Source organism: Kwoniella newhampshirensis, chromosome 3 (genome assembly GCF_039105145.1).
Source record: "Kwoniella newhampshirensis strain CBS 13917 chromosome 3, whole genome shotgun sequence".
Lineage (NCBI taxonomy): Eukaryota > Fungi > Basidiomycota > Tremellomycetes > Tremellales > Cryptococcaceae > Kwoniella > Kwoniella newhampshirensis.
The window spans coordinates 931724-954345 of NC_089957.1; the positions used below are offsets into that span (position 1 = coordinate 931724).

The 22622-nt window shown below is 51.2% G+C and overlaps 9 protein-coding genes across 9 annotated transcripts; 3 read left to right on the forward strand and 6 right to left on the reverse strand.

Moving 5' to 3' along the window:
* Window positions 1-14: 14 nt before the first annotated feature.
* IAR55_001699 (inosine triphosphate pyrophosphatase) lies at window positions 15-1071 on the reverse strand (the record flags this gene model as incomplete). Its single annotated transcript, XM_066944823.1, has 5 exons — window positions 15-310; window positions 421-526; window positions 651-715; window positions 810-905; window positions 1059-1071. The coding sequence occupies 5 exons, from the start codon at window positions 1069-1071 to the stop codon at window positions 15-17; spliced, it is 576 nt and encodes a 191-aa protein (XP_066804746.1).
* Window positions 1072-1284: 213 nt separating this feature from the next.
* IAR55_001700 (uncharacterized protein) lies at window positions 1285-2953 on the reverse strand (the record flags this gene model as incomplete). Its single annotated transcript, XM_066944824.1, has 5 exons — window positions 1285-2165; window positions 2240-2545; window positions 2667-2760; window positions 2819-2850; window positions 2917-2953. The coding sequence occupies 5 exons, from the start codon at window positions 2951-2953 to the stop codon at window positions 1285-1287; spliced, it is 1350 nt and encodes a 449-aa protein (XP_066804747.1).
* A 342-nt stretch (window positions 2954-3295) lies between these two features.
* On the forward strand, window positions 3296-4104 carry IAR55_001701 (uncharacterized protein; the record flags this gene model as incomplete). The annotated part of the gene is made up of 5 exons (XM_066944825.1): window positions 3296-3450; window positions 3530-3602; window positions 3731-3850; window positions 3910-3975; window positions 4042-4104. The coding sequence occupies 5 exons, from the start codon at window positions 3296-3298 to the stop codon at window positions 4102-4104; spliced, it is 477 nt and encodes a 158-aa protein (XP_066804748.1).
* Window positions 4105-4341: 237 nt separating this feature from the next.
* Window positions 4342-5420, reverse strand: IAR55_001702 (uncharacterized protein; the record flags this gene model as incomplete). Its single annotated transcript, XM_066944826.1, has 5 exons — window positions 4342-4408; window positions 4466-4613; window positions 4677-4914; window positions 4980-5351; window positions 5415-5420. The coding sequence occupies 5 exons, from the start codon at window positions 5418-5420 to the stop codon at window positions 4342-4344; spliced, it is 831 nt and encodes a 276-aa protein (XP_066804749.1).
* A 425-nt stretch (window positions 5421-5845) lies between these two features.
* IAR55_001703 (uncharacterized protein) lies at window positions 5846-8654 on the forward strand (the record flags this gene model as incomplete). The annotated part of the gene is made up of 9 exons (XM_066944827.1): window positions 5846-6230; window positions 6286-6450; window positions 6519-6786; window positions 6840-7245; window positions 7293-7583; window positions 7653-8014; window positions 8070-8187; window positions 8254-8382; window positions 8442-8654. 9 exons carry the CDS (start codon window positions 5846-5848, stop codon window positions 8652-8654), a joined length of 2337 nt encoding a protein of 778 aa, XP_066804750.1.
* A 253-nt stretch (window positions 8655-8907) lies between these two features.
* IAR55_001704 (uncharacterized protein) lies at window positions 8908-14523 on the forward strand (the record flags this gene model as incomplete). The annotated part of the gene is made up of 11 exons (XM_066944828.1): window positions 8908-9154; window positions 9252-9389; window positions 9494-9549; window positions 9647-9837; window positions 9957-12207; window positions 12271-12406; window positions 12566-12683; window positions 12797-12924; window positions 13113-13348; window positions 13525-13781; window positions 13953-14523. 11 exons carry the CDS (start codon window positions 8908-8910, stop codon window positions 14521-14523), a joined length of 4329 nt encoding a protein of 1442 aa, XP_066804751.1.
* Window positions 14524-14854: 331 nt separating this feature from the next.
* On the reverse strand, window positions 14855-16457 carry IAR55_001705 (uncharacterized protein; the record flags this gene model as incomplete). Its single annotated transcript, XM_066944829.1, has 5 exons — window positions 14855-14917; window positions 14993-15138; window positions 15260-15901; window positions 16054-16348; window positions 16416-16457. 5 exons carry the CDS (start codon window positions 16455-16457, stop codon window positions 14855-14857), a joined length of 1188 nt encoding a protein of 395 aa, XP_066804752.1.
* Window positions 16458-16905: 448 nt separating this feature from the next.
* Window positions 16906-17883, reverse strand: IAR55_001706 (uncharacterized protein; the record flags this gene model as incomplete). The annotated part of the gene is made up of 5 exons (XM_066944830.1): window positions 16906-17153; window positions 17242-17303; window positions 17382-17443; window positions 17599-17690; window positions 17799-17883. The coding sequence occupies 5 exons, from the start codon at window positions 17881-17883 to the stop codon at window positions 16906-16908; spliced, it is 549 nt and encodes a 182-aa protein (XP_066804753.1).
* A 345-nt stretch (window positions 17884-18228) lies between these two features.
* On the reverse strand, window positions 18229-22206 carry IAR55_001707 (uncharacterized protein; the record flags this gene model as incomplete). The annotated part of the gene is made up of 7 exons (XM_066944831.1): window positions 18229-18656; window positions 18716-18917; window positions 18978-20289; window positions 20351-20956; window positions 21013-21225; window positions 21295-21894; window positions 21959-22206. The coding sequence occupies 7 exons, from the start codon at window positions 22204-22206 to the stop codon at window positions 18229-18231; spliced, it is 3609 nt and encodes a 1202-aa protein (XP_066804754.1).
* Window positions 22207-22622: the final 416 nt, after the last annotated feature.

The window sequence follows — 22622 nt, forward strand, 5'->3', positions numbered from 1 at the left end:
CTCTCCGCTCCCATCTACGACGACTTTGCCTGCTCAGCAAGATAAACCCTAAGCTTCTCCAACGCTCTGTATCTATGTGAGATAGCGTTCTTCTTCGCCCCGTCCATCTCGGCGTATGTCAAACCTTCCCCTTCGACCGGTGCGAAGATTGGATCCCATCCGAAATGAGTAGGACCCCGAGGTGGGACGATGTTCCCTTCGGTTCTACCCTCGAAGAGAATGGGAGTTTGACCGGGACCGGGGGAGTAGGCGAAGGTGCACAATGCTGTAGCTCGAGTGGTGGGGAAGCCGCTGAGAAGAGTGTTGAGGCCTGTTCACGAATTGTTGGAAGAGAACAGGAACACCATTGTAGCGTATTAGTGATTTTCTTTAGTGAAGGGTCTGAGTAACATAGCATAGTTGATATATAATGAGACATACCGTCATGACCAAGTTTGCCGAGGAAATCCTTGATATAAGGACCTGGCAATCCACCCAACGCCTCGAAACATAAAGCGGTATCCTCAGTCACACAAGCAGTGCCGAGCTATAGCGGTGGAGTTTTGCAACATGTCAGAGAGCTTGATCTGATATCGAGGCTTGCTTGACACCCGCGAAAAGAAGGTCCGTCCGCCTTCCAGAACAACGGCAGATGATGATGAAAGACATACTTTCTCAGCTGCTGATGAGCATTTCGCAATGGCCACTTCCTGCGTAGATCCTTGAACTTCAGGAACTAAACACCGCACACAGATCACGATAGATCAGCTTGACCTCGTCTCGTCCCGACCCTTCAGGCTAGTTGGCTGGGGTTCAAGGCCAGAACATACCGTCAACAGACTCCGAGGTGACTTGCACACCAGTTCCTCCTGCTGCTAGGATCGCATTCACCTCTTTGAGCTTGTTGGCGTTGCCCGTGACGAACACTGTTTCGGTTTCGGTGGGGAGTGAAGAAAGACAATGAGATATCGTCAGTCTTGATCAACGACGGGTATCGCAATGACCGGTTTGACGATGCAGTGAAATCAGGAGCTTTTACAGGGTGGTGAGCGGGTCAGATGGACCTAGATACTACTCACCGAATGAAGTCATGCTTGTGGGTGAATTGGTAAACAGGATTGATGTAGGTAAACGAAGACTTCAAAATGTCAATGAACGGTGCGTTGAAGCGCGAAGAACCTCCACTCGATAACGGTGAACCAAGAATTGAAATTTCCGAGGAGGGTGCCCGATGACTGATCTCGACAATGCGCAACGTCATGCATACCCTACCATAATACAACATACCACCTTTCACTAGGTCACCTACGCCAGATCACTCAGACCATCTAGGAACTTTTGGTAATCGTCATCTGCCCCTCCCCCTGATCCTGAAGTCATTGCAACAGCCGGCACAGGCTTGACACCGCCCAGGACCCCTTCCAATTTGCCCATCAACCCTCCACCTCCTGCTGATATTCGCTTCCTCTCATCTCCATCCTCGTCGATTTCTCCAGCACCGGGAGCAGCATTGATCGGACCGCCTCCCGGTCCTTTCCTCTTCTTGACGCCACGGGGCACAAAGACCGTCGCTTCTTTCCTCAAATCTCTCAGAACCGGCGCAGCAGAAATAGTAGCCGCTTCAGGCGGAGGTTTACTGAGTCCTGATGAAGTTGGCTTGGCGGTGATATCTGAAGCAGCAGTCACATCGCCAGACGTAGGAGGACGAGGTGGAAGGGCATGTTGACCCATTCTGTAACCTTGATATGTTTGAGTAGGAGCGTCGGATAACGGATCTTGTACTGTGGCAGGGGGTCGATTATGAGGCACATTCATCCTTGGTGGAGGACGAGGGACTGGAGGTCTGAAATTACTAGGTCCAGAATTCGGGAACGGCATGTTTCCTCCTCCCATGCCAATAGGCGTAGCCATACCGGAGGGTTGTTGGAAAAATGGTCTGGGGGGAAGTGGTCGGAAAGGCATTGGCGGAGCACCGATTACACCCGCTCGAGGTCCAGTGGGTATGGGTGGGGGAAGCGCTCGAGGAGGAGGCGGGCCCTCAGGTAGAGGGATATCGTCCGAATCGTCCGAGTCGTCATCGCTATCCGAAGCAGGTTTCGGAGGCGGTCCTTCAGGCATTATGATCTCATCGTCTGAATCTTCTTCCTCGTCATCTTCATCCTCTTCCTCGCTCTCTACTTCGGGCGCTGATACCAGCGATTCTTCGTCAACTTGCATGTTTCATCCACACGGACCATCGAAGAATGGGAATTGGACTGACTTCTCTCTTTATATGGCATACCCGGCGGAGGTACACCGAACGGGTTGTAAGTTGGATCATAATAGACACTCTTCTTGGGATCTCTCAATTTTCCACTTTCATCATACAGATGTGATAGTTCTTCTCCTCTTCCCGCCCCACCTCCAGAAGACGAGCCTCCTTCACCATCCTGGCGTGGAGGACCTCTGGGGCGGAAGACCTTATCCCGCGCTTCAGGATGTTCCGCAACGAACTTTTCTTTGGTCTGATTGATATAGTCGAGCTCTTTTTGCACTTCCGCTAGTCGGGTTTTGGAGGCGGGATCGGCTGGGTGTTGTATGCTATGTCAGCGGATATGTCGACACTTGAGCAATACCGCAGATAGAACAGCGGTGGTGGATCCCAATGAAAAAGAAGGGCACCCGCTCATCTTGGAGACAGGACTCACTTTGAGTTTTGAGATGTCGGATATCAGCCTCCAGGTCCCTGGTATCTCTCTTGACAGTCTGCGTCTCTCTAACTTTCTGACGGGCTTCCTTATTCTACATGATGATTGTTATAAGCTGGTCGATTGTCCTCGTGGACCTTCTTTCAGCTTACCTTCTTGACCTCTTTGGCTCGTTGTTGTTTGCCTATACCAGGAGATTCAGCAGAGCTCAGTCAGACTTGTCGGGAATCAAAGGGGGTTCAAGACCTACGGAAGGCATCTGCTGGGTTACTGCTCTTCTTCGCCATGTTGACCGTACTCCAGCTGTTCTGATGCCTAGACGCGCCGGATACGGAGTCTTCTGGGAACGATCAAATTGGAAACAAGGTGTACTCGTATAGACATCTTGCACGGAAAGTCCTCAACCGACCATTCAACCACAAAACGACCCACCTCCACTTTCTTGTTTCCGCCCTCCACTTAAATCGCCCCTTTACCCCCCCCGTGCGTCACCGTATCAACCGTTGTTGGTCCTCTCTTCATAGCCCTCTCACAATACGTCCTGCAACGCCATCAATCGATCCAAAACTGTCAACAAGCAGGTGTCGTCCCCTCTCCTCACACGCCCATCTCCCCATCTTTCACGCACCATGTCAGAGTACGCTTTCAGAAAGATCGATATCGACGCGCTCGATGAGGATGTCCTCCTTCCCTCAGACTTGTACGACCCGGACCCTAGAGGGCCCGACGGTGTGTTGAGCGATGCGAAGAGTAAATCCACAGAGGTCAGGAACCTCATCTCGAGGTGAGTGTCGAGTCTCGAGCGGGGCGCTTCGGAAGTGCACAGCCATGGAATCAGAGCTGAAACGAGTCGGATCCATAAGGGGTGATACGGCAGGAGCATTGAATACTATCCTTACGGAACCACCTTATGGCGAAGGTGTCGACGAAGCGAAGGTGAGTCATGATCTCACGGAAATCATGTCTCTCAGAGGACCCCTCCGAGACATCGATGCCTCTTGATGACTTCATTCGGTCCCTCCTTCATTTTGCATATCGACCCTTACACCATTCTTATCCTGTAGGACATCACCACCACCGCTCTCTTACTCATCCTCAACTCCACGCGATCTACGGAGATACCAGCCATCGTCAAAGCTTTGGGTCCAGAGCAACAAGATCACTTGATGGCGTATCTCTACAAGGTGAGTCGGTGGCCAGTATCAACAAAACGCCAGCCAGTGCTGATGTATGTCCCTTGCAGGGTATGGCCGTTCTTGGACAAGGGACAGATGTTTCTGGCTCAGTCTTACTCACATGGCACGAGAAGGTACGTCAGCTTCCAGATGCATAGCGAGTGTCAGATGCACATAGCTCACAGCCTTTGAAATCACAGCTCACAGAAGTCGCGGGAGTCGGTTGTATCGTCCGAGTCATGACTGATCGACGAACATTGTAAGGTTTCTTCATGACATATGTAGATGGGGAAGAAAGGCAGAGATGACAGTGCATCATCCATCTTCATACCAAATGTCATGCCGTTGTAAATCTAATAAGCGGCACCGTGGTCCCAATCCACGCGAATCACATCGAGTCGATCTCCTCCCTTCGTTCACTGCCCTTCCCTATCTCACTTCCTGTCCATCTTCCACCCGTATGCCTGAGCCAGATATCAGACAGCCCCTGCCTAAACCTCTTACTTTCGTCCATATCTTGCCTTTTTGCCCAAGTCGAATGGCACGTATTTGTACTTGATCATGTGTCTGCGCGACGCCGTGGGATGAGCACAAGCAGACATCGAGAACGGAGGGACGACTCACTGTATCTGCCTACGCATAGTGAGACCGAAGAGCGTCAAGAAGTAGATAACCAAGATGGGCCAGTAAACGGGAACGTCGGTAGCTCTCGTCAGAGTACAAGTGAGCGAGATGGCTGTGGCTTTGGTCGCATTGTACCAGAATTTGAATTCTAGAACATGCGGTCAGCGGATGCAGATACGGCCAAACATGATAAATCCGCGCTTGAACTTACCGGGAAGACGTCTAATGAATGGTCTGAACTCCTCATCTTCATTCCCGGTTGAGAAACCGCTCATGAGACCTTTGATCCCACCCGGTGATTTTGCGCCGGATCCGGGAAGTCCAGGAGCGCCTTCCTCCACATCATCGGCTGCGAGGTCGGCAGCGAGAGAAGGGTCAAATCGCGGTTGCAGGAATGCGAGGAAGAGGTTGAGTATGTAGATTGCGAGACCGTAGCAAACGATATACCACTGTAACGTGACAAGATTTCAGCTACAAGTTGACCTGTAGTGGCACATCGCTAGCTGGCACTCACTCCTTGACGAAGGACAACGTTCAAGATGAACAGGATGAACAATCCGAAAGTCGCCAACCATCGCTCCATCACATGAGGGGTTGATCTGTCCAATAAAGCCTGGAACTTCCTCGCGTAGATATTCGTGTTCTCCTTGACGATCTGAGCCACATTCTTCTCCTCTGGCAGACCACCTCTCATACCGCTTCCAGGAGCCATGTTGGGGATGGGTGCGGAAGACATGGAATGAGGGGTCATCCCTGCTAATCCTGAACGAGGTGGGAAACCTGATCCCGGACCGGCGGCTGGAGGTGCGCCGGATCCTGTGGGAGGAGGGGCACCGGAAGGAGGGTACGGGTCCACAGAGGGATATGAAGCGGGTTGACCGTTGAGCTGCGACCGTGAATGATAATGAGTTCCCTATTCACGTGAGACTCGGTACCGCAGGCGACTCACACTCATGCTGGGCGGCGAGAGACGGGACGGTGTGAGTGATATGGGTGAGTCGAAGAGAATGTCTAGGTGCCAGAGATGAAATGTAACTCACACTTTGGCGACGGACGTGGCTCGTTGTTGCTCGGAAGGGCGTGGCAAACAGCGGTATCAAAACTATCAGCTGAGGCTTTGCGGGTCGTCAGAATAACAATACCACGTCATCTCATGTCATTCGCGTGTTTGGTCCATTGTCCTTCGTGTTTTGATTTGGTTGATGATTCAACGTCCAGGTTGACAGTTTGACTCTTTCCTTGACCATATCTGCACTGCACTCGATCGCCCTTGCTCCACACACTCACGACCTTCCACGGATCCTTCATACCGATCAGAAAGGCTGTAAGCAGTGTCAACCACGAAGCTCCGCGCCGCGCCAAACCAGTATCCTGCCTACCATGTCCTCCACCACTAGCCGCCCTTCTTCACCACATCTCAATCGGCGACTTCAACAGCTCTCCTTCACTTCACCACGTTCCACTGCCCTGTTCTACGCGCGGCTCTATCATGCTCTTTCACCGTCATCGGACATTGATCACGACTCTCTGCATACTCTCGCATCATGCTTCTTACAATCGGATGAACCATACTCTGCGCTTCATCTTGTGAGAGACTCGGCGGGAGTGGATCTGCCGGAGGAAGACTACGATGTGAGGGGAAGACGGATACCTCCACCTTGTTATGGATGCGCGATGATCGTTGCAAAGTGTTGCGCGAAGCTGGGACGGTTCAGTGAGGGTCAACAGGTGCTCAGTAGAGCACTGAAGAGAGGTTCACCTAATAGTGAGTGGAACATGAGGCTATCTCGAGATCTTCCAGTCCTGATCGTCGAACACAGACCTCGCGCTTCCATCACCGGCATCGACATCCGCTTCCGCCCACCTGCTTTTGGCCGACCTGTCCAGTAAGGGAAAGGCGCCAGAAGCTGCGGTGGGGAACTACAAACAAGCGTTACAGTACGATCCATGGCTCTGGGAGGCTTTCACAGGACTGTGTGATTTAGGTGAGCTGAGTGACACCAGGTGGGCCACGTCACTGGACTTGACAAGCTGATTCATCTACGCTCATAAGGCTGTCCACCGCCTATGGAAGCCCTCTTCCCCGACCCGCCTGTACCATCTCGTGCTTCATCTACCCGCACGTCCCGGCCCTCCACGCTGTCTCCAAATCCGAATGCAATGCCTCGCAGCTCTGCCTCAGAGATCCCTGCCTTCCTGCCAACCAGAAAACAAGCGGGCGCTCCCCACGGGCCATCAAATGGAGGAGGTTTCTTCACTCCCGATGTAGGATCGAATGGAGCGCTTCGCGCGGGACTTATGGGCAATCCGTCAAGCTGGGAGTTAGTCGATCGATCATCTCGATGGCTGCAAATTCGGCTGACGACTTGTATAGCACACCCTCGGTCATGAGTGACACAACCTTTTCGACAATACAAGAGCAATCTTCCATCGCACTGGCGTCGAAGCGACCCCTGCCGAATCTACTGTCCAACTTCATGCCATCAGCCTCTACTCTTGTCCCTGCATCACTTCGAAATAACGCTTCGACCCCTGTGAACGAACCAGTACCCCCAAAGCCACCCGCGATGAAGAGACCTCGAGGAAAAGATGTGAGCAGAAGACCCGCAGAACCACCGCAAGCCCAAAGTAATGGCGCAAGTCTACCTCTCGCTCGTGAACTGAGACCGAATGGGACCAGTAGAGATCTCAAATCAGCAGAGGCCAACGGTGACCATGAGGGGATTGTCAGACGGAGTACCAGACTGAGAGGGTCATCCTCTAAAACCGCGCCCCCAAAGGTGAGTGACTCTCTTTGACACTGACACTAAAGCTGATTGGGATATAGGTGCCGAGAGAAAAGCGGATAACGAGGTCGAGATCTATAACCTCATCTGCATCTGGCGCCGCGGGAGATATGTCATCTCCACCTTCTTTAGAGACTCAACTCCAGATTACGGCAGACGACTATCTACGAGATATAGTGCGAAGATGTGGGAAAGCATATAGGTACCTGAGCGTGTACCAATGTCAAGAGGCAATGAAGGAATTGGATGGTTTACCTCACGAAGTGAAGACCTCGGCCTGGTCTCTAGACATCTTAGCGAGATGCTTCTACGAAATGGCTAATTACGTGATGGTGAGTGTATCTCTGATCACCGAAGTCAGACGATGCAGAAGCTGAAAGCTGACAAGCTCTTCGCTTTAGGCCCGACGTGCTTTCGTTTCTCTTCTGCAACTGGAACCTTACCGACTGCAATCGATGGAGCAGTATTCCACGCTCTTATGGCACTTGTCTGATCCAACAGCCCTCTCGCACCTCTCTCAATCACTCATGTCGGTCAACCGGGACTCAGCTCAACCCTGGATAGCGGCGGGTAACTGCTTCTCATTGCTAAAAGATCACGATGAGGCAATGCGATGTTTCAGACGGGCAACACAGATCGATCCGAGTTGCGCTTATGCGTGGACTTTGTGTGGGTATGAGGCGATTGAAATGGAGGAGTACGATAGAGCCATAGCGTTTTACCGGACAGCAATAAGGACGGACGCCAGACACTACAATGCTTGGTGAGTCAACCGATTCGTCCAGTTTCGACCAAGACTGATATTCACGATGCCAAAGGTACGGGATGGGTCTGGTATACCTCAAAACCGGGAAGCATAAATATGCGGAGCATCATTTCCGACGGGCCGTGGAGATCAACCCTACTAATGCAGTTTTGCTCTGCTGTGTTGGTATGGTGAGTTGCAGAATGCGCTTGCATAGTGCTGTAAATGTGGGTAGACTAACACTAGCCCTTTTGAAGGTACTGGAGCAATCAGACGACATCGTCCAAGCGATCCGTTATTACGAGCGAGCTGTACTATTTGCTCCCGACAGTCCTATGGTTCATTTCAAACGAATCAGAGCTCTTGTCGCGCTACAGCGCTTCGATGTAGGTTTCTCCCAAGTGATAAATCTCCGAGTCATGGCTGATGAGCATGTCACTTGCAGGAGGCAATCGCCGCTCTTGAACCCCTGTCTCGAGAAGCACCGGACGAGGCCAACATATTCTTCCTCCTCGGGAAATGCTACTTGCGTAAAGGAAGAAGAGGAGAAGCGACCATCGCCTTCACGACTGCAAGAGAATTGCAACCGAAGCTGGAGAGTGCTATCAAAACAACATTGGAGGCGAATGGAGAGGAGGAAGAGGAAGATGAGGATTAATGACATGCATGTGTGTATTATGTGTACACTTGCGGCGAAGGCGTGGGACGATTGTTTGCGTACCAAAGACAAAGTAGAACAAAGGTGTTGTTGACTCGGAGGGCAGAGTCCTTTGTCAGCTAGAAGACAAAGGAGGGATCAAGTGGACCTTACATCTCATCGAGTGATCACGAACTCTACTTACCGACTTATGGCTGACCTCCTTGTTCGCCGAACACACCGATTCACATGGCCTTGGCGACGACTTGACAAGATGCAGCCACCACCATCTCTGCCATCGGCAACTTTCCAACGCATCAACTCCTCGATGCCCCGGTTGGATTCCATTACTCCATCGGAAGGATCAGGTAGTGGATGGGTGACCACATCAAGCTGGGGTAGTACTCGTGGCACCGCAGATTCACGAGTTGGGAGACCGACCTTAGCATGGGCTGGAGTGAGACATCGAGTTGATGGGGAGGAGAAAGGGAAAGTGGAGATGGAAACCGATAGAGGGGATGGTAGGTTGTTTCTTACCTCTGTATCCGGACGGAAGTGCTTGTTCAGGCAGACCGTCATACAAAAAGGAAGGGCGTTACTGACGGATCGAGGGCTCAGCTGCTCATTGTAGTCAAGCGGTGTTGTTCACTTGTCTGCATCTTTCGCACGAGATGGCATTGAGAGAAGTAGGACTGTACGCCTGGATGGCCCCTGATGTCAAAGATCCGTTGGGTAGTATGACAAAGATAATGAAGAGTGAGTGAGCATTTCGACATCGTACTTGAGGAAGCAGAACCTACAGACAGCAGAGCCGTCGGAATGTGTGTGTTTGAGGCTGACTCCTCGATACGACATCGCAGAGTATATCCAGCAAGTCAAAACCCTTAGCAACCATGCAGAACTCCAATGCAGATCCGTAAGTATAGATCTGAAGCCTTTCTATGTGATAATTTTTATGCAAGTTACATGCCTACCATTCCCAAACCCCTGACCAACTTTCCTCCTCCGTACAGGCGCCAGACCCATCTAAATCTGTTATCCAACATCATCTACAGAAAGCTCGTCTTGCTGCTGGTCCGAACAGTTATGTCGCGGTGATCTACAATGGGCACGGGATTCAGGAACCGCCGACTGAGGCAGGCGAGTTGTGGTGCTATGATAGGGATTTTGATGACTGCCTCCGACACGGAGGAGGGCCTTCGGAGTGGGTCTGATTGTCGTCTTTGGTATGTCGATGATGAGGAGCGTGCTGACCAGGCGGAATTTTCTTCCTGATCCCTGTCGCCATGGCTTGCCCTCCCTTGCCCTTTCCGTCTCCCACAGATATATCCCTATCATGCTTTTCGACCTCCTGACCTGGGCTGGTGCCTCGACCTGTTACGTGTGGGACTGCCAACACGCTGGTCGTTTTATTCGAGCCGCACAAACAGAAGCAGAACAGATCGATACTCAACTCCGAGCGGCCGCTGCTCAAGACGCCTCCGTCGCGGAACAGTATCCTGCTGTCTACGCTCGTCGACAGATTCACTTCGCAGCGTGTGGACCCAATCAATCAGCCCCAAAGATCAATGGTATGCCAGACGATCTCTTTACGGCCTGTCTCCTTTCTCCATTGCGGATCGCGCTTCTCTTCCACAATTTGCAAACGTTTCCACTCACCAAAGGGGATGGAGAGCGATATGTTCGAAAACGAGACAGCTACATGTCCTCGTTATGGGACAATATGAGTCAGGAATTGAAAGATCGACTGTGGTACGAACTCGCTGCTATAGTTCACACGATCGCATGGCAAACATTAGAAGGGGCGGAATACCAGCAACTTTTCGGCAAATCAGGAGATGTGGTGAACAACCTCGCTGTCGGTTTCATACTCTCACGCAGAGTCATGGGAGCCTATCGAATCGTCCCGGAATCGATCCCTCCGATCCCAAGTACCACAGGTCATGCATTGTGGACAACGTGGGATCTGATCATGGACAATCTGTTCGAACAATTGCCCAAATATTTCGACGAAGGTGTGAGAAGTACCGTATGGGAAAAGGATCTGAAACTTGTTTCGTTTTTGGCAGATCAACTGGAAAGCATCACGACTTCCAGTCAGATTGTCGACCCCTCTCCATCAAACACGATCAGCCTGGCTCCCGGTGGGAGCGGCTCGATGTCTGCTAGCTTGACAAGATTGCCCATCATATGTGCAGCGGCTATGACATCGAAGTTACGCGTGCAGGCTTGCCAAGCACTCGACTCATGTTTACGAGGATTGGACAGAAGAGGTCTGATCCAAGCTGTCCAGGGTGGTGCGTTGGACGTCGCTGCGAGACTGTTGGATCTGCGAGATGAAACCATCAGTGGGCAGTCGATCAGCATTTGGGCTAGTCTGGCCAGATACGATCGATGTGTTCTGGCTCTGAACACGACAGACGAGGCGAACGCGAGTCACAAGGAAATAGGGTTGAAGGCAGAAGGTCTTACCGAATTATCTGCTGTCAAATTTTTTCTAGAAGCTTTGCAATCGAGTCTGTCGCAAATGGATACCGACATCGAGGACAGTTCGAGCCCTTCCGATGACACGCTGCATCAGGACAATCAAGACCCCGGAAGCGATGCACGAAACCAGATTGTCGCGCAGATCATCCAGACTGCCGCTATACTGAGCACCATCTCGAGTTTTGTAACCGGCTGTCACTCACCTCGATTGGTGATTCGAACGCTCAGCATGTCCAGGATGATGCTCCGATCTGCTTCTGAGCTGATCCGACAATGGGGCGCATTGCTCATTGGACAAGTCCTCGGTTCGCTCGATCGACCTGAGGAAGGAATGATTGTTGATGTTTTGAGAGATGACCTGCTGTCCATGATCTCTGGTCCAGATGTGGAGAGCAGGGCAACGGCAATATACGCTCTGACAAGATGGGTCAGCATCCAGCTCCCCTTCGATTCTGGAATGGAAGAACTGGACTCGATCCTGGATATGTCAGAGCGATTGGTGAGACACACCCGGATAGAAGGATCGCCTTTGGTCAGGAAGGAACTGGCGAGGATGTTCATCAATACCCTCGAACTTGCAGGCGAGTGGACGAAGATGACCATGTGGACGTTCATGGTTCAACAGATGTTGCCCACCGTTTCCAATAGTCAAAGAGAGGAAATCAAGGAAATGATCAAAAAGATGGGCAAAAGAGCAGGTGTGACGACGGCGATGAGCGAGAGGATGATCGGATTACTGAGAGTGATCACTGTTCTCAAAGGGCTTTATCATGATCCTGATGCTGGAGTAGCGACGATCGTGAAAGCGGCAATGGAAGAAGTCTTCCGCAAATTGGTCGAGCCGGCGACTGCTGAAAGTGAAATCAACTCATCGAGGGAGTTATCTCGATTCGTGTTCTCCAACGATGGAGAGAAAAAGGGGACAAATGAGATGATCGACGTTGTCCTCGACTTAGCGAAGACATTCCTACAAGGATGGGCTGTGAAGGCAGAGAGACACGGTCAAGTGCGGGTGAAGGTCGGTCGCAAGCACCTCAACACCGACCTGTTCCACAAGACAAAATTGGCTCTCCAAGCGTACCTTACTGTGAGTGACCATTTCACCGTGACGATGATCGAGGCAGCTAAAGAGATTTTCTTGAAATGACAGGATGGACGTCGGAATGAGATCAAGCTGTCTTCCTCTGCCTCTCAGAAGCGTCACGAAAGTACCAGTACGCAAGAGAAAACATGGACATTGAGACATCGAGTGTTGGAAGATTCGCTAGTGATTGCGGAGCAGCAGGGTGAGTGTGACGATTCATGTCATGACGATGTCCCAGCGTCCCACTTGCCCATAAATCCTTTAGACCAAGGGCGACGATATCTGCTCCAATGCGGAGACCTGCTTCTAGTGGCAGTTGTCAGTCTCTAGCCTATCGCTGATAAGGTGTAACTTTCGCTAGTTGGTCTTCCCTGGCAGTGGGCTATGAAAGATATCACTTCGCCCGACCCATGGACGACAATCACCTGTCATTCTTTCGGAAGTACCGTCATGTCATGTAACAAGACGCATGATTTGCTGTATGTGTTGCTGCATCTTCATATTTCATGAGTCTGTGTTTCAGATTCACCGTCTGTGATGGAGCGACAACGTAAATGTAGACGCTGATCAACGAATCACGGTACTACTATAGACTGTGGGACTGGAGCACTTCTCGAAAAACAGGACATGTTGATCTGGATCTTCCTCCCAACGCGGCCATCACATCGGCCAGATTCGTGAACGAGCTTCATGAGCAGACTGTGATTCTTGCCGAGATCAGTGAGTGCGAAGATCTCTGTGAAGGGCGGAGGTATATATTATCGAAATCTATTCGTCTCTCGAATTGCTTTGTGAGCTTCCAGCTAAGCCGCAGCCTAGACGAGCAAACACTGTCCCGTTCAACCTTCGCGATGAACGATGATCAAAGACCGCTATGATGTGAAAAGCTGATCACACTTTTCGTCCAGATAATGGCGACATCCACATCCTGTCCGGCTCCCAACATCCTGAACCATCACTCATCAAGCCCATCGCATGCTTCAGAGCCCTTGACTTGCTCTCGCCACTTCATGGCGTACAGGTAGACGACGCGGACGATAGGAAACTGGTCACGAGTTGGTTCAGGACGAAAGGGCAATTGATCGTGGGCGGTGCTAGTGGGATTGTGAATGTCTGGGATGCTCCGGCTGAGAGGTGTGTTCAGGTGAGTTTGGGCGAAATGGTCGGCTGCAGTATGTGGCGCCTGGGGAGGCAATCGTGGTGCCCGGACGTGACGTAGCCTCCGTCGGTTCGATGAAGCACAGCGTATTGAGGGTTGCTTGAGTCTTTATACGAGAACGAGACTCAATTACTGACATAACTTTTCGCCCCCCTCGGCAGACACTTGAAACCAATTCTCAGAGCGTCGTCACTACACTGATCACCGAACCTGTCTCTGGCAACCTGATATTCGCAGGTCTGAACGATGGTCAGATAAAACTTTACGATCTGCGCCAATCGAGAAGAACCGCTCTGCTCTCCTGGGCGGGAGACGGACTGGCCCACCATAACGAAAGTGGCGCACCGACCGGACTAGGAAGAGGGATCATGAAAGTGGGAGTGGTTTTGGGGGAAAGTAAGAACGTGACGAGTGCTTGGTGAGTGGCATCAAATGATTTTCTGGTTCTGCCCAATTGTCACGATACACTGGGGACCTACCCCTTTACCCTCCCCTTTCGATACCATCCACCATCCATCACGATCGTCGTGCTTTTAATGAAATCGTCCGAAGTAGGACTTGGCTGACGCATGATTGTCGTCTGATTCAGCTCCAACGGCATAGTGAATGTCTTTGACCTTCGTCACCTCAACACGCCGACTTCTTCACTTCTAGTGCATCCCGACGGTATCGCATCTGCTTCTTTCCAAGCTCATTCAGGACTGATGTCTACCATATCCAATGTTTGTCTCCCCTCTTCGAAGAGGAAGAACTCTCTCTGTCCAGATTCACCTTCTAAACTATCTTCTGCGTTATCGCACTTACGTCTCCTTCACAAGCCCAAGTCCGAGTCTGAGAACCATACAAGATCTCTCCGACCCCAACCTGACTCGGATTTCGACAAGATAGTGACATCCCCCGAGACAAACTTCGCGCTACACCGATCCACCCTCGGCTCCCTCACTTCCGTCACCGAGGAGACCATCCACTTCCCACCCCAAGAACCCGATGTGAATCAAAGAGATTTCAGACCTTATACGGCGTTCCATCCTCTTCGACCTTTCTTGGGTATCGGGTATGGGAGGAATTGTTATCTGAGAGGATGTGGGGTTGGTAAGGGCGATGATACGGATAGTGGAAGTTATAGCTTCCTCAGAGCTCATGCGAAATTCAGAGCTTAGGGCAGCGGAGTACGTTACAAGGTCGGCAGGGGGGGGGGCGGGTAGATGTCTGGAGCATTGAAGAGGTACTGCGTTCCTTGCGCCAGAGGCCATGCGGTGAGGTGACAGCTTGTACTCTTCCACACGCCTATATCTCCTAGGATACGATATCGCGATCCGTGAACGGAAATGTATCTAGTGTAACATGCTTGACCAGTGGATATAACAGGAAATGACTATACAAAATACCCTCAGTCCGCGACAGTCTCGACTATCGTGTCTGTGCTCTCACAACTATGGTATTCTTCAACTATTACACTCTGCTTCGACATGACGCTCCCTTCACTTGACACTACCAGGACTGCGCTACAAAGTCCCTCAATCTGAACCTCTCATCAGTTTGCCGTTTCCAGAACTTACGTCAAGAGACAGAAACATCAGCTTCATCGTCAACCTTTACTTCGTATACTCTTTGAATCTCACTACTCACCGCTGCGAGCTGTTCTTTCCCCTGCCCATCTGCTGATGTCCAAGGAGGTCTTGGATCGATGCCGTTTTCCGCTAGAACGTTGTATACAGCTGTTGTTCGTCTGGCGTAAGTTTCCAACTGACTCTGGACAGATCTTCCTTCGGATCCTACGACGGGTTCAGAATAAGCGATCAGTGTTCAGTTCACACCGTATACCCTGTGGTCTTGGACGTGGTCGGAAGACGTTGACAATGTACGATGAGACCGAGGTGTGACCCGTATACTCACTCAATATAGCCGAATTGATCTGATCGGCCAATGCAATCCTCCTACTCTGTTCCAAGAACCCTTTGAGAATACTCGTCTCCGGATCCGTATACGCAAACAACGCTCCTACATCCTTGATCTCCTGGAGATATATCGCCCTCACATCCGCCGGTAACTTCTTCGCTTCGCTATGAAGTCCTTGGGCGGCAGTGAGCGCATGTGTCAACGTGACGCTACTCGAAGTCATCGAAATCGTTCCGGTACCAGCTCCATTGTTGAGGGTTTGAGAATTTGTGAGACTTGATATTGATGAGGAAGGAGAAGAGGGTGAGGAGGGCGTGAGTTGTCTGAAAGATTCTATGAATTGTTGGATCTGAAGATTGAGTCGGACATGTGAGGGATGGTACGAATGTAAGAAGACAGGAAGGGAGTGATCGGATATCGATCCGGAAGGATGACCGCCTCCATTCGTGGGTCTCGAGGATGTCGAGGAGAGGTAGGTCGAAGACAGATGCGATGGATGGCCGTTGCTATGTTGGATGACAGATGAGGATCCGGCCGACGTGAGATTGGCTGGGGGGTCAGCGAGGACTGAAGAAAAATAAGTGTTGAGACCCTCGACAGCGCGGATGATCGCTCCGTTGAGGATGTGGTTGAGGATGACTGCATGAGTGACAGGGAGATGATCAGTATCGTAATCAGATACATATGATGACAGCACACGACTAGCGATGTGTCCTGACTGCCTCGAGAGACACCTGCTCGATCCTGCGTGGGGTAGACGCAAAGACGGCGAAGATAGGAAAGCGGCTCACCCCTCCGTCGTTCGATACTATCCAAGAGATCCTGGTCGATGATCACACCTTTCGATGGCCTCTTCTCCGTCTTTCTAGAAGACGACGCTTCATCATCGTCATCAACTCCATCATCATCCAGATCCATCATCGTCTCGTCTCCATCTCCATCTCCATCTCCCTGATTTCCCGGCCCATCTGACGTCGTGTCGGTTGGCAGAGATGTAGGAGGATATGAAAGAGGTCGTGATGTGGCGAGGACTTTGGCCGTGGATGAATATGCTTGCGTAGTGACGTAGTCTAGGACCACGGCGTGCTGTCGGGGTGTCGAGGACGCGATCAGCTTGAATCTGAACGAGGTAAAAAGGAGATCTATGACATACGAGACTTGTCATATTGGGGCTGAAACCTCTTGGTGCTTCCATGCGACTGCTGGTGGTGTGGAATGGGGTATGCGAGCAAGTGTCTCGAGCCAAGACGTGCAGTAGTCGGATTGACCGGACGTGCGAGACGGTGATATGCTGATCAAGTGTACGGTGTGAACGATGCCAAGAGAGAGAGAGAGAGAAAGAGAAAGAGACCAGTTGCAGTTATCTTTCTCGAGTACCTAGTCCGTCACCGGTGGCGCACGCACAGACCTCCACTTTACACGTCCACCACTGACGACCACAATGTTCACGTTTATCCCCCGTCTGATCAATTGACAACATGACATGCATACGCTCAAGGCTGTTGACGAGAGTTGGGTCAGGGGTACATAGAAGCCAGATATCTCACTTATTAGCCTTCCTAAATGTCCATATCGCATCAATGTCCACCTCCCATTCTCGACACGTTCACCACACTCGCTCGCTCGCTCGCTCGCTCGCGCGCTCATAGCGACGCCACCGATCCTCCCGCAATCGTCACCAGAGCCAACATCCACAAGCCTACCTCACCAGACTGGAGTCCTGCCGATTGAGAGGAAGTGGGACTGGTAGCTGTAGTGACATCGTTGGTTCCGGTAGGTGTACCCACGTCAGAGACGGTCGCGGTGGTGCTGGTGTTTCCTGCGGTAGTTTGAGGAGGATAGGTCGAACCGACAGATTTGATCTCGAAGGACTCGGAAGTAGCATACACTTCTAAATCAAGGCATAAGTCGTGGTGAAAATCGACCGGGGGAATCATCGGGAACGGCCGGAAACCCAATAGCTGTCTAGTCTCACTCACCTGACGAGTTGAGCGGGTTCGTGAGAAGGAGTGTATATCCAGTTGCAGCTTTGATGTTACCCCTGAGCGTGAAAGCGAGCCAGTTCAGCTGAAGTTGACTTTGAGCGTCAAAAGCGAGTAGCTCAGCTATGAGAGCTCACGGGTTGATGGTCAGCGAAGTCTGGTAAGTCATCACGATAGACTCGAGAGCAAGCATACTCGTCTGTTTTGAAAAAGACAAAAATGTCAGCCATATTCTGTGTCAGTCGTACGGCCGGACTGAGAAGGGAGAGGAATAACAAGGGAGTAGTTCCAAGATAATAATACTGATGAACATAAAAAGGAAGAGGATGGAAGATCAGGCCATATGACACTCACCAGCACGCTAGTATCGGGATTAGACAAGAAGACAGAGAACTGATTCGGGTCCGTCCCGCTCCATGCCAAAGTGTTCAAGCTCTGACCGACCCCTGTTGCCCCAATTAAACATGTATTTCATCAGCCTTGAGTCTAGGTCATCCATACCATCTTGCTCCTGTGAGTAGTGGGAAATTTAGAAGGTGTGGAGGGACACTTACACCAATGTGCGGCGGTGGGTTGAGAGATGGTCAAAGTCGCGCTGACGAGGGAGACGAATGACAGGAAGATGAGCGCGATCTGCATGATGTCCGAAGAGCGAGATGATCCTGTGTTATTGAAAGATTGAATGATTGTAGATTTAGAAGGGGATAGAGGAAAAGATGTCAAGACGAGATCACGATCAGAGAATTGGGATGTGAAACGTATCTTCGCCATTGCACCTCCCACCGCACAAGCCTCCTTTCGACAAACGCACAGACCATCGTGGCGTTTTCAATGGATAGACGGTCAATCTATACTTGACACTGCACATGCATCGAGGTCGATGACCATTGCCTACTCGGCCCTACTGCACTATACATACAAACATTCTCCTCTCTAGATACAGCAGATACACATTCCACTGCCTACCGTGCAATCTGATGAATATTAAACCCTCGACAAAACCCCACTCAGCTCTTTCTCATCCGCCACATCCACTCCTCTTCCTCTCGCTTTCAACCTCAAATTCCTGTCATTGCTGACCAAACACACTTTCGTAGCTCCCACTTCACCTTTGGGCATCCCCAACAGTCCGCTACGATCCACGAAATGATCTTTCGCAAAACTCGCAATGTTGAGAATCCGATCATCCATGGTGCGGGCGGTCGTTTCGGGGTTGGGGTTGGAAGAAGAGGTCGAGTCGTCAAGATGTTCTGTACGGATCAAGAGGTCGGAAAGATAGTTGCCTTTCGTAGTCTGGATCTTCAAGCACAATGAACGGGTACGGATGTGGGTCTCGAGATACGTGACTGCTGCTTTGGCATTGGTACCCAGTGGAGCGGGTTCTTTTGATAGACCATCGAGTTCCGTTACAACTGTAAAACGAACAACGGTCAGCTTTTATCTCTCGGGTGTCCAGTGTGTGAAAGCTCACCAGGTAGGGGCACGATCACACTCCATTGTCCGCCCTCAACAATCTTCCTGAACAGAGCCAACGAGTCCAATATAACATTCGTGTCGAAAATGAGCATAGTGAACCCAGGTACAACTTGTAATGAATGCCTCTGAGGCTTTCGTGGCTTGGCATTCCTTGGGGAAGGGACTTGTGCGCTGGTCTTGAGTTCGTGCAATCGATGCTGAGAGCGATAAAACTTTAGCTGTACAATCGGAGAAGGCTTTCCATAGGTGAGACGTACCCTGAGAGCGACCAATTCCGCATCTCCGTCGTCGCTGCCGATATCTTCCTCCATATCCACGCCCATATGCTCCAATAGTTCAACCTCGTCCATCGCTTCTTTCTCCCTCCGCTTTATGGCTCTCAACTTTTCCTCTGCCTCCTCCTCTTGCTTTTTCCTTTCCGCCTCCTTGATCTTCTGCTCTAATATACCCTCAACGATTAACCTACCATCCCTAATCTCCAGTCCTTCGACATGCTTGGCCATCACTCCCACCGCCCAAGCTACCCTCTTCCACCTCCTCAGATTGACAGCCACAGGGCCGTCCGTCAAATCTGTTCCGTCCGCCTCTTCTACAACCCCTTCAGAGATATCCATGGCAGGATCGAAATTCGCCAGTAAGACGTCCATTTCGGACTGAAATCTTTCACCGCCGACTCGAGGCTGAGGAGCCATACCATTCGATCCGCGACTGTTCTGTTTGACCTTCCAAAATCCTCGTTCGTAGACCCTCCGACCGACCCACTCCATACCCCTAATCAGCCAATCTTCAGGGAGAGGGGGACCAGTCGCCAGTCGCTTCTCTTCGGTCAGCTCGATGTTGGCAGAATTCACAAACTGCACGAGACGATACCACGGCACGTGCGTGACCAGCGATGCGCCCACATGAGATTGACGTAAGAGTGTGCAAAGGAAGGTGAGGAAAATGGTAATATAAGGATTTAGGACTTGATGAAAGCCTTGGATTCGGTTTGGGTGGGATAGAACGAATTCCAGAACACCGAAAGTAAGTTCGAGGCCATACGTGAACGTTATGGGCGGAGGTTCGTCATTCGATTGAATGTCGTCTATCTCTGGGTGCAGCGAAGTAGTCATAGGCAGATGAGTGGGATTGTCCGTTACCAGTGTATCGACACCACCTCTGCCGCCGCCGTCTTCTTCGCCATCGCCGTCATCGTCTGCCATTTGAGCCTGTGCTTTCCGCCTTTCTGCCCCTTCTTGTGCCAAGGTTTTCCTGACCAAGCCCGAGCTGATCCCATACTGCAACGCCCCGGTGAGATTCACACTCCCCATGATCATCCAATCCACTTGCGTTATGGTTGCCTTTCGGCTGACTCCATCAAGACTTGCATCTTCCTCAAGGCGTTCCATATACCTCGACATGACAGTCGAGAAATCGTCGAGTTGGATCCGAGTAAAGAGCATACCGTGGAGGCGTATGAAGAGGTCCATGGCTGTCGCGTCGGGTAAAGAGCGTTGAGATTGCAAAGCGAAATCGAACAGGGGCAAGATTGATTCTCGTGACGTCGCATACTCGTGAGTGACCGTGAGACTGAGCCGCGAAGACGAGTCAGGTCATGGTGCAGACTTAAACGCAGCGCGTCGCCACTCACCTCTTTGCAAAGTGATGTAGAGCTCTGCCTTCCTGTCCTTTAACATCTCGGCACAGCAACGCCAGATGATGATGAAGCCTCCCTTCGCCGGGCTTTTCCGTGATGCCCATGGTATACCAATCTCTCGCTGTCGTTCTCCAAGTCTCCTTATCCTCCACGTCCCAGCTCTCAGCGACTTCCGCTCCAATACTTGCCCCTGATGAAATGGGGGGTTTGTCCGATTCGTCATCGATGTCGATTCGTCCTTTTCTCCTATCCTTTTCCTGCTGCACAGAAGATCCTTCAGAGACATGTGAGGCGATTGCCATTCTGTATCTTGCCAGATCTCCCAAGGCTTCGATCCAAGCTGTCCGAAAATGCACCAAAGCCTGATTTTCCAAGAGCTCAGAGTAAAAACGGTACGCATCATAGACTACGTCGGTAAGCAGATCCAACGCCGCAGGTTTGTTTGACATCCATGCGTGGCGGAGTCGTTCGAGGATCAGGTGGAATCCTGTTTGCCAAAGGCGCGAGGGGATGTTATATTTGACTGACAATTGATGATATGACGATGGGACCAGGGGGTCATACAAGGTCACGAGGAAGTGATCGTGCATTTCTGCCAGTCTTTCAAGACGTCAGCTGTTGGTGTGAATCGACTTGCGAAGAGACATCGCGCCTACCGTTTGTGTTTGGCGATAAGATCGACCCAGACGGCTGCATCATCCGCTAGAGATCTTGCTTCTCTGGAGAAAGAATCCACCTTTCGATCGAGCAGGATGGATATTCCCGCTTCTGGATCTTGTGACATCTTTCGATGTTTATCGATCAGCTCCTGCTCAAGCTCTTTGATCTCATCGTGTATTTTCTTCAAGATTGGTTTTACACCAGCGTCTCTGCCAGAATCTTTCTGTCAGTCGCCGTCTCTCCGCCCTTGCTAACCTCGCTAGACTTCGCAGACTCACTTGTTGCCCTTTCCTCGCTCATGATCCTTGAAGCTCTCGCTTCCTTCGCTACTTCTAGATTCTTTTGATTTACCGTCACTGTCTTTCTTTCGACTAGGCACACTCCCTCTCTCACTACCCTCTCTTCGCTTCCGTCTTTCTCTTTCTCGATCACCTTCCTCCGCTGCTCCTCCTGAGATACCTAATGGTTTTCTCGGAAGACGTCGACTTGACGAAGGCGCCGCCTCACTCTCGCCTGCCGATGGCGCCACGGGTGAACGAGGCGCAAAATGAAGCGGATCATGCACCGCTGGATCAAATAATTTCCTCGCACCCGCTAAGCCCAATCCTCCTGAAGATGACTGGGCTGCAATACCATCGCCTCGTCTAGATTGAGATTCAGGCACTCGACGTCTGTGTCTGTCTTCGTTGTCGGAGAGATGCCGGGGAGATCGGTCAATCCGTGAAGGTTGAGGAACAGCTGAGCGTGAAGGATCATACAGCGCTCGTGGTGTTGATGAGATCGGAACGGTACCTCGAGAGAATTGGTTGATTTCAGCCGGTGGTCGGAGTGACTGTGAAGGGTGGTGGTTGATTTGAGACGTTGGTAATCGACGAGGCCTGAAATTGATATCGATGTCAGCTTAGGACAACCCCAATGGGCATCCAGCTTGAGCCGACTCACGAACTCGGGGGCCGATTCCCAGTCTGATTATGACCTTGTGCTGCCTGACCTAATCCAGCTCGACTCCTTTCCCTATCGACCCCCCGATGAGAAGTCAAGCCCAGACCGTCACCTGAGCTTCCCGAACTCGTCCCGCTCAATAGCGCAGCATTCTTTCTCTGTAAAGCCACTATACGATTCGCGATGTCGTTTGAGCTGTCGAGATTGCGACGTGCTCTTGAAGGACCTGCTACCGGTGTGTCATCCATGGCGGAGTACGAGTTCACACTACGATGAGACAAGGAGAGAAGATGATGAGCCGAGTTCACACTGTGTTTATGCCATGGCAATGAATGGGAATTTAAAAAGAGAAGGGACAACGAAGCGGAGACGAAGCGGAGACGAAGGAGATAGGTCACAAGGACAGAGGGAGAAAGAGAGAGAGGAAGCCAAGTCCGGGGATGACTACAGTCCAGACGGTAAGAAGAAGATTGTTTCATCCTATAGAGTGAGTGGATTCCCTCCTTCGCAGTTCGCAGCAGCAGCAGCAAGCAGCAGCAGCAGAAGTGGGATCTGATAAACTCGCCAAAAGGAAATAACCCGTGGACCACGTGGGAGAATACCCTAGATGTCTCTCACGTGACTTGACCGAGGTTTCCCACTCAACACACATAAACACAATTGC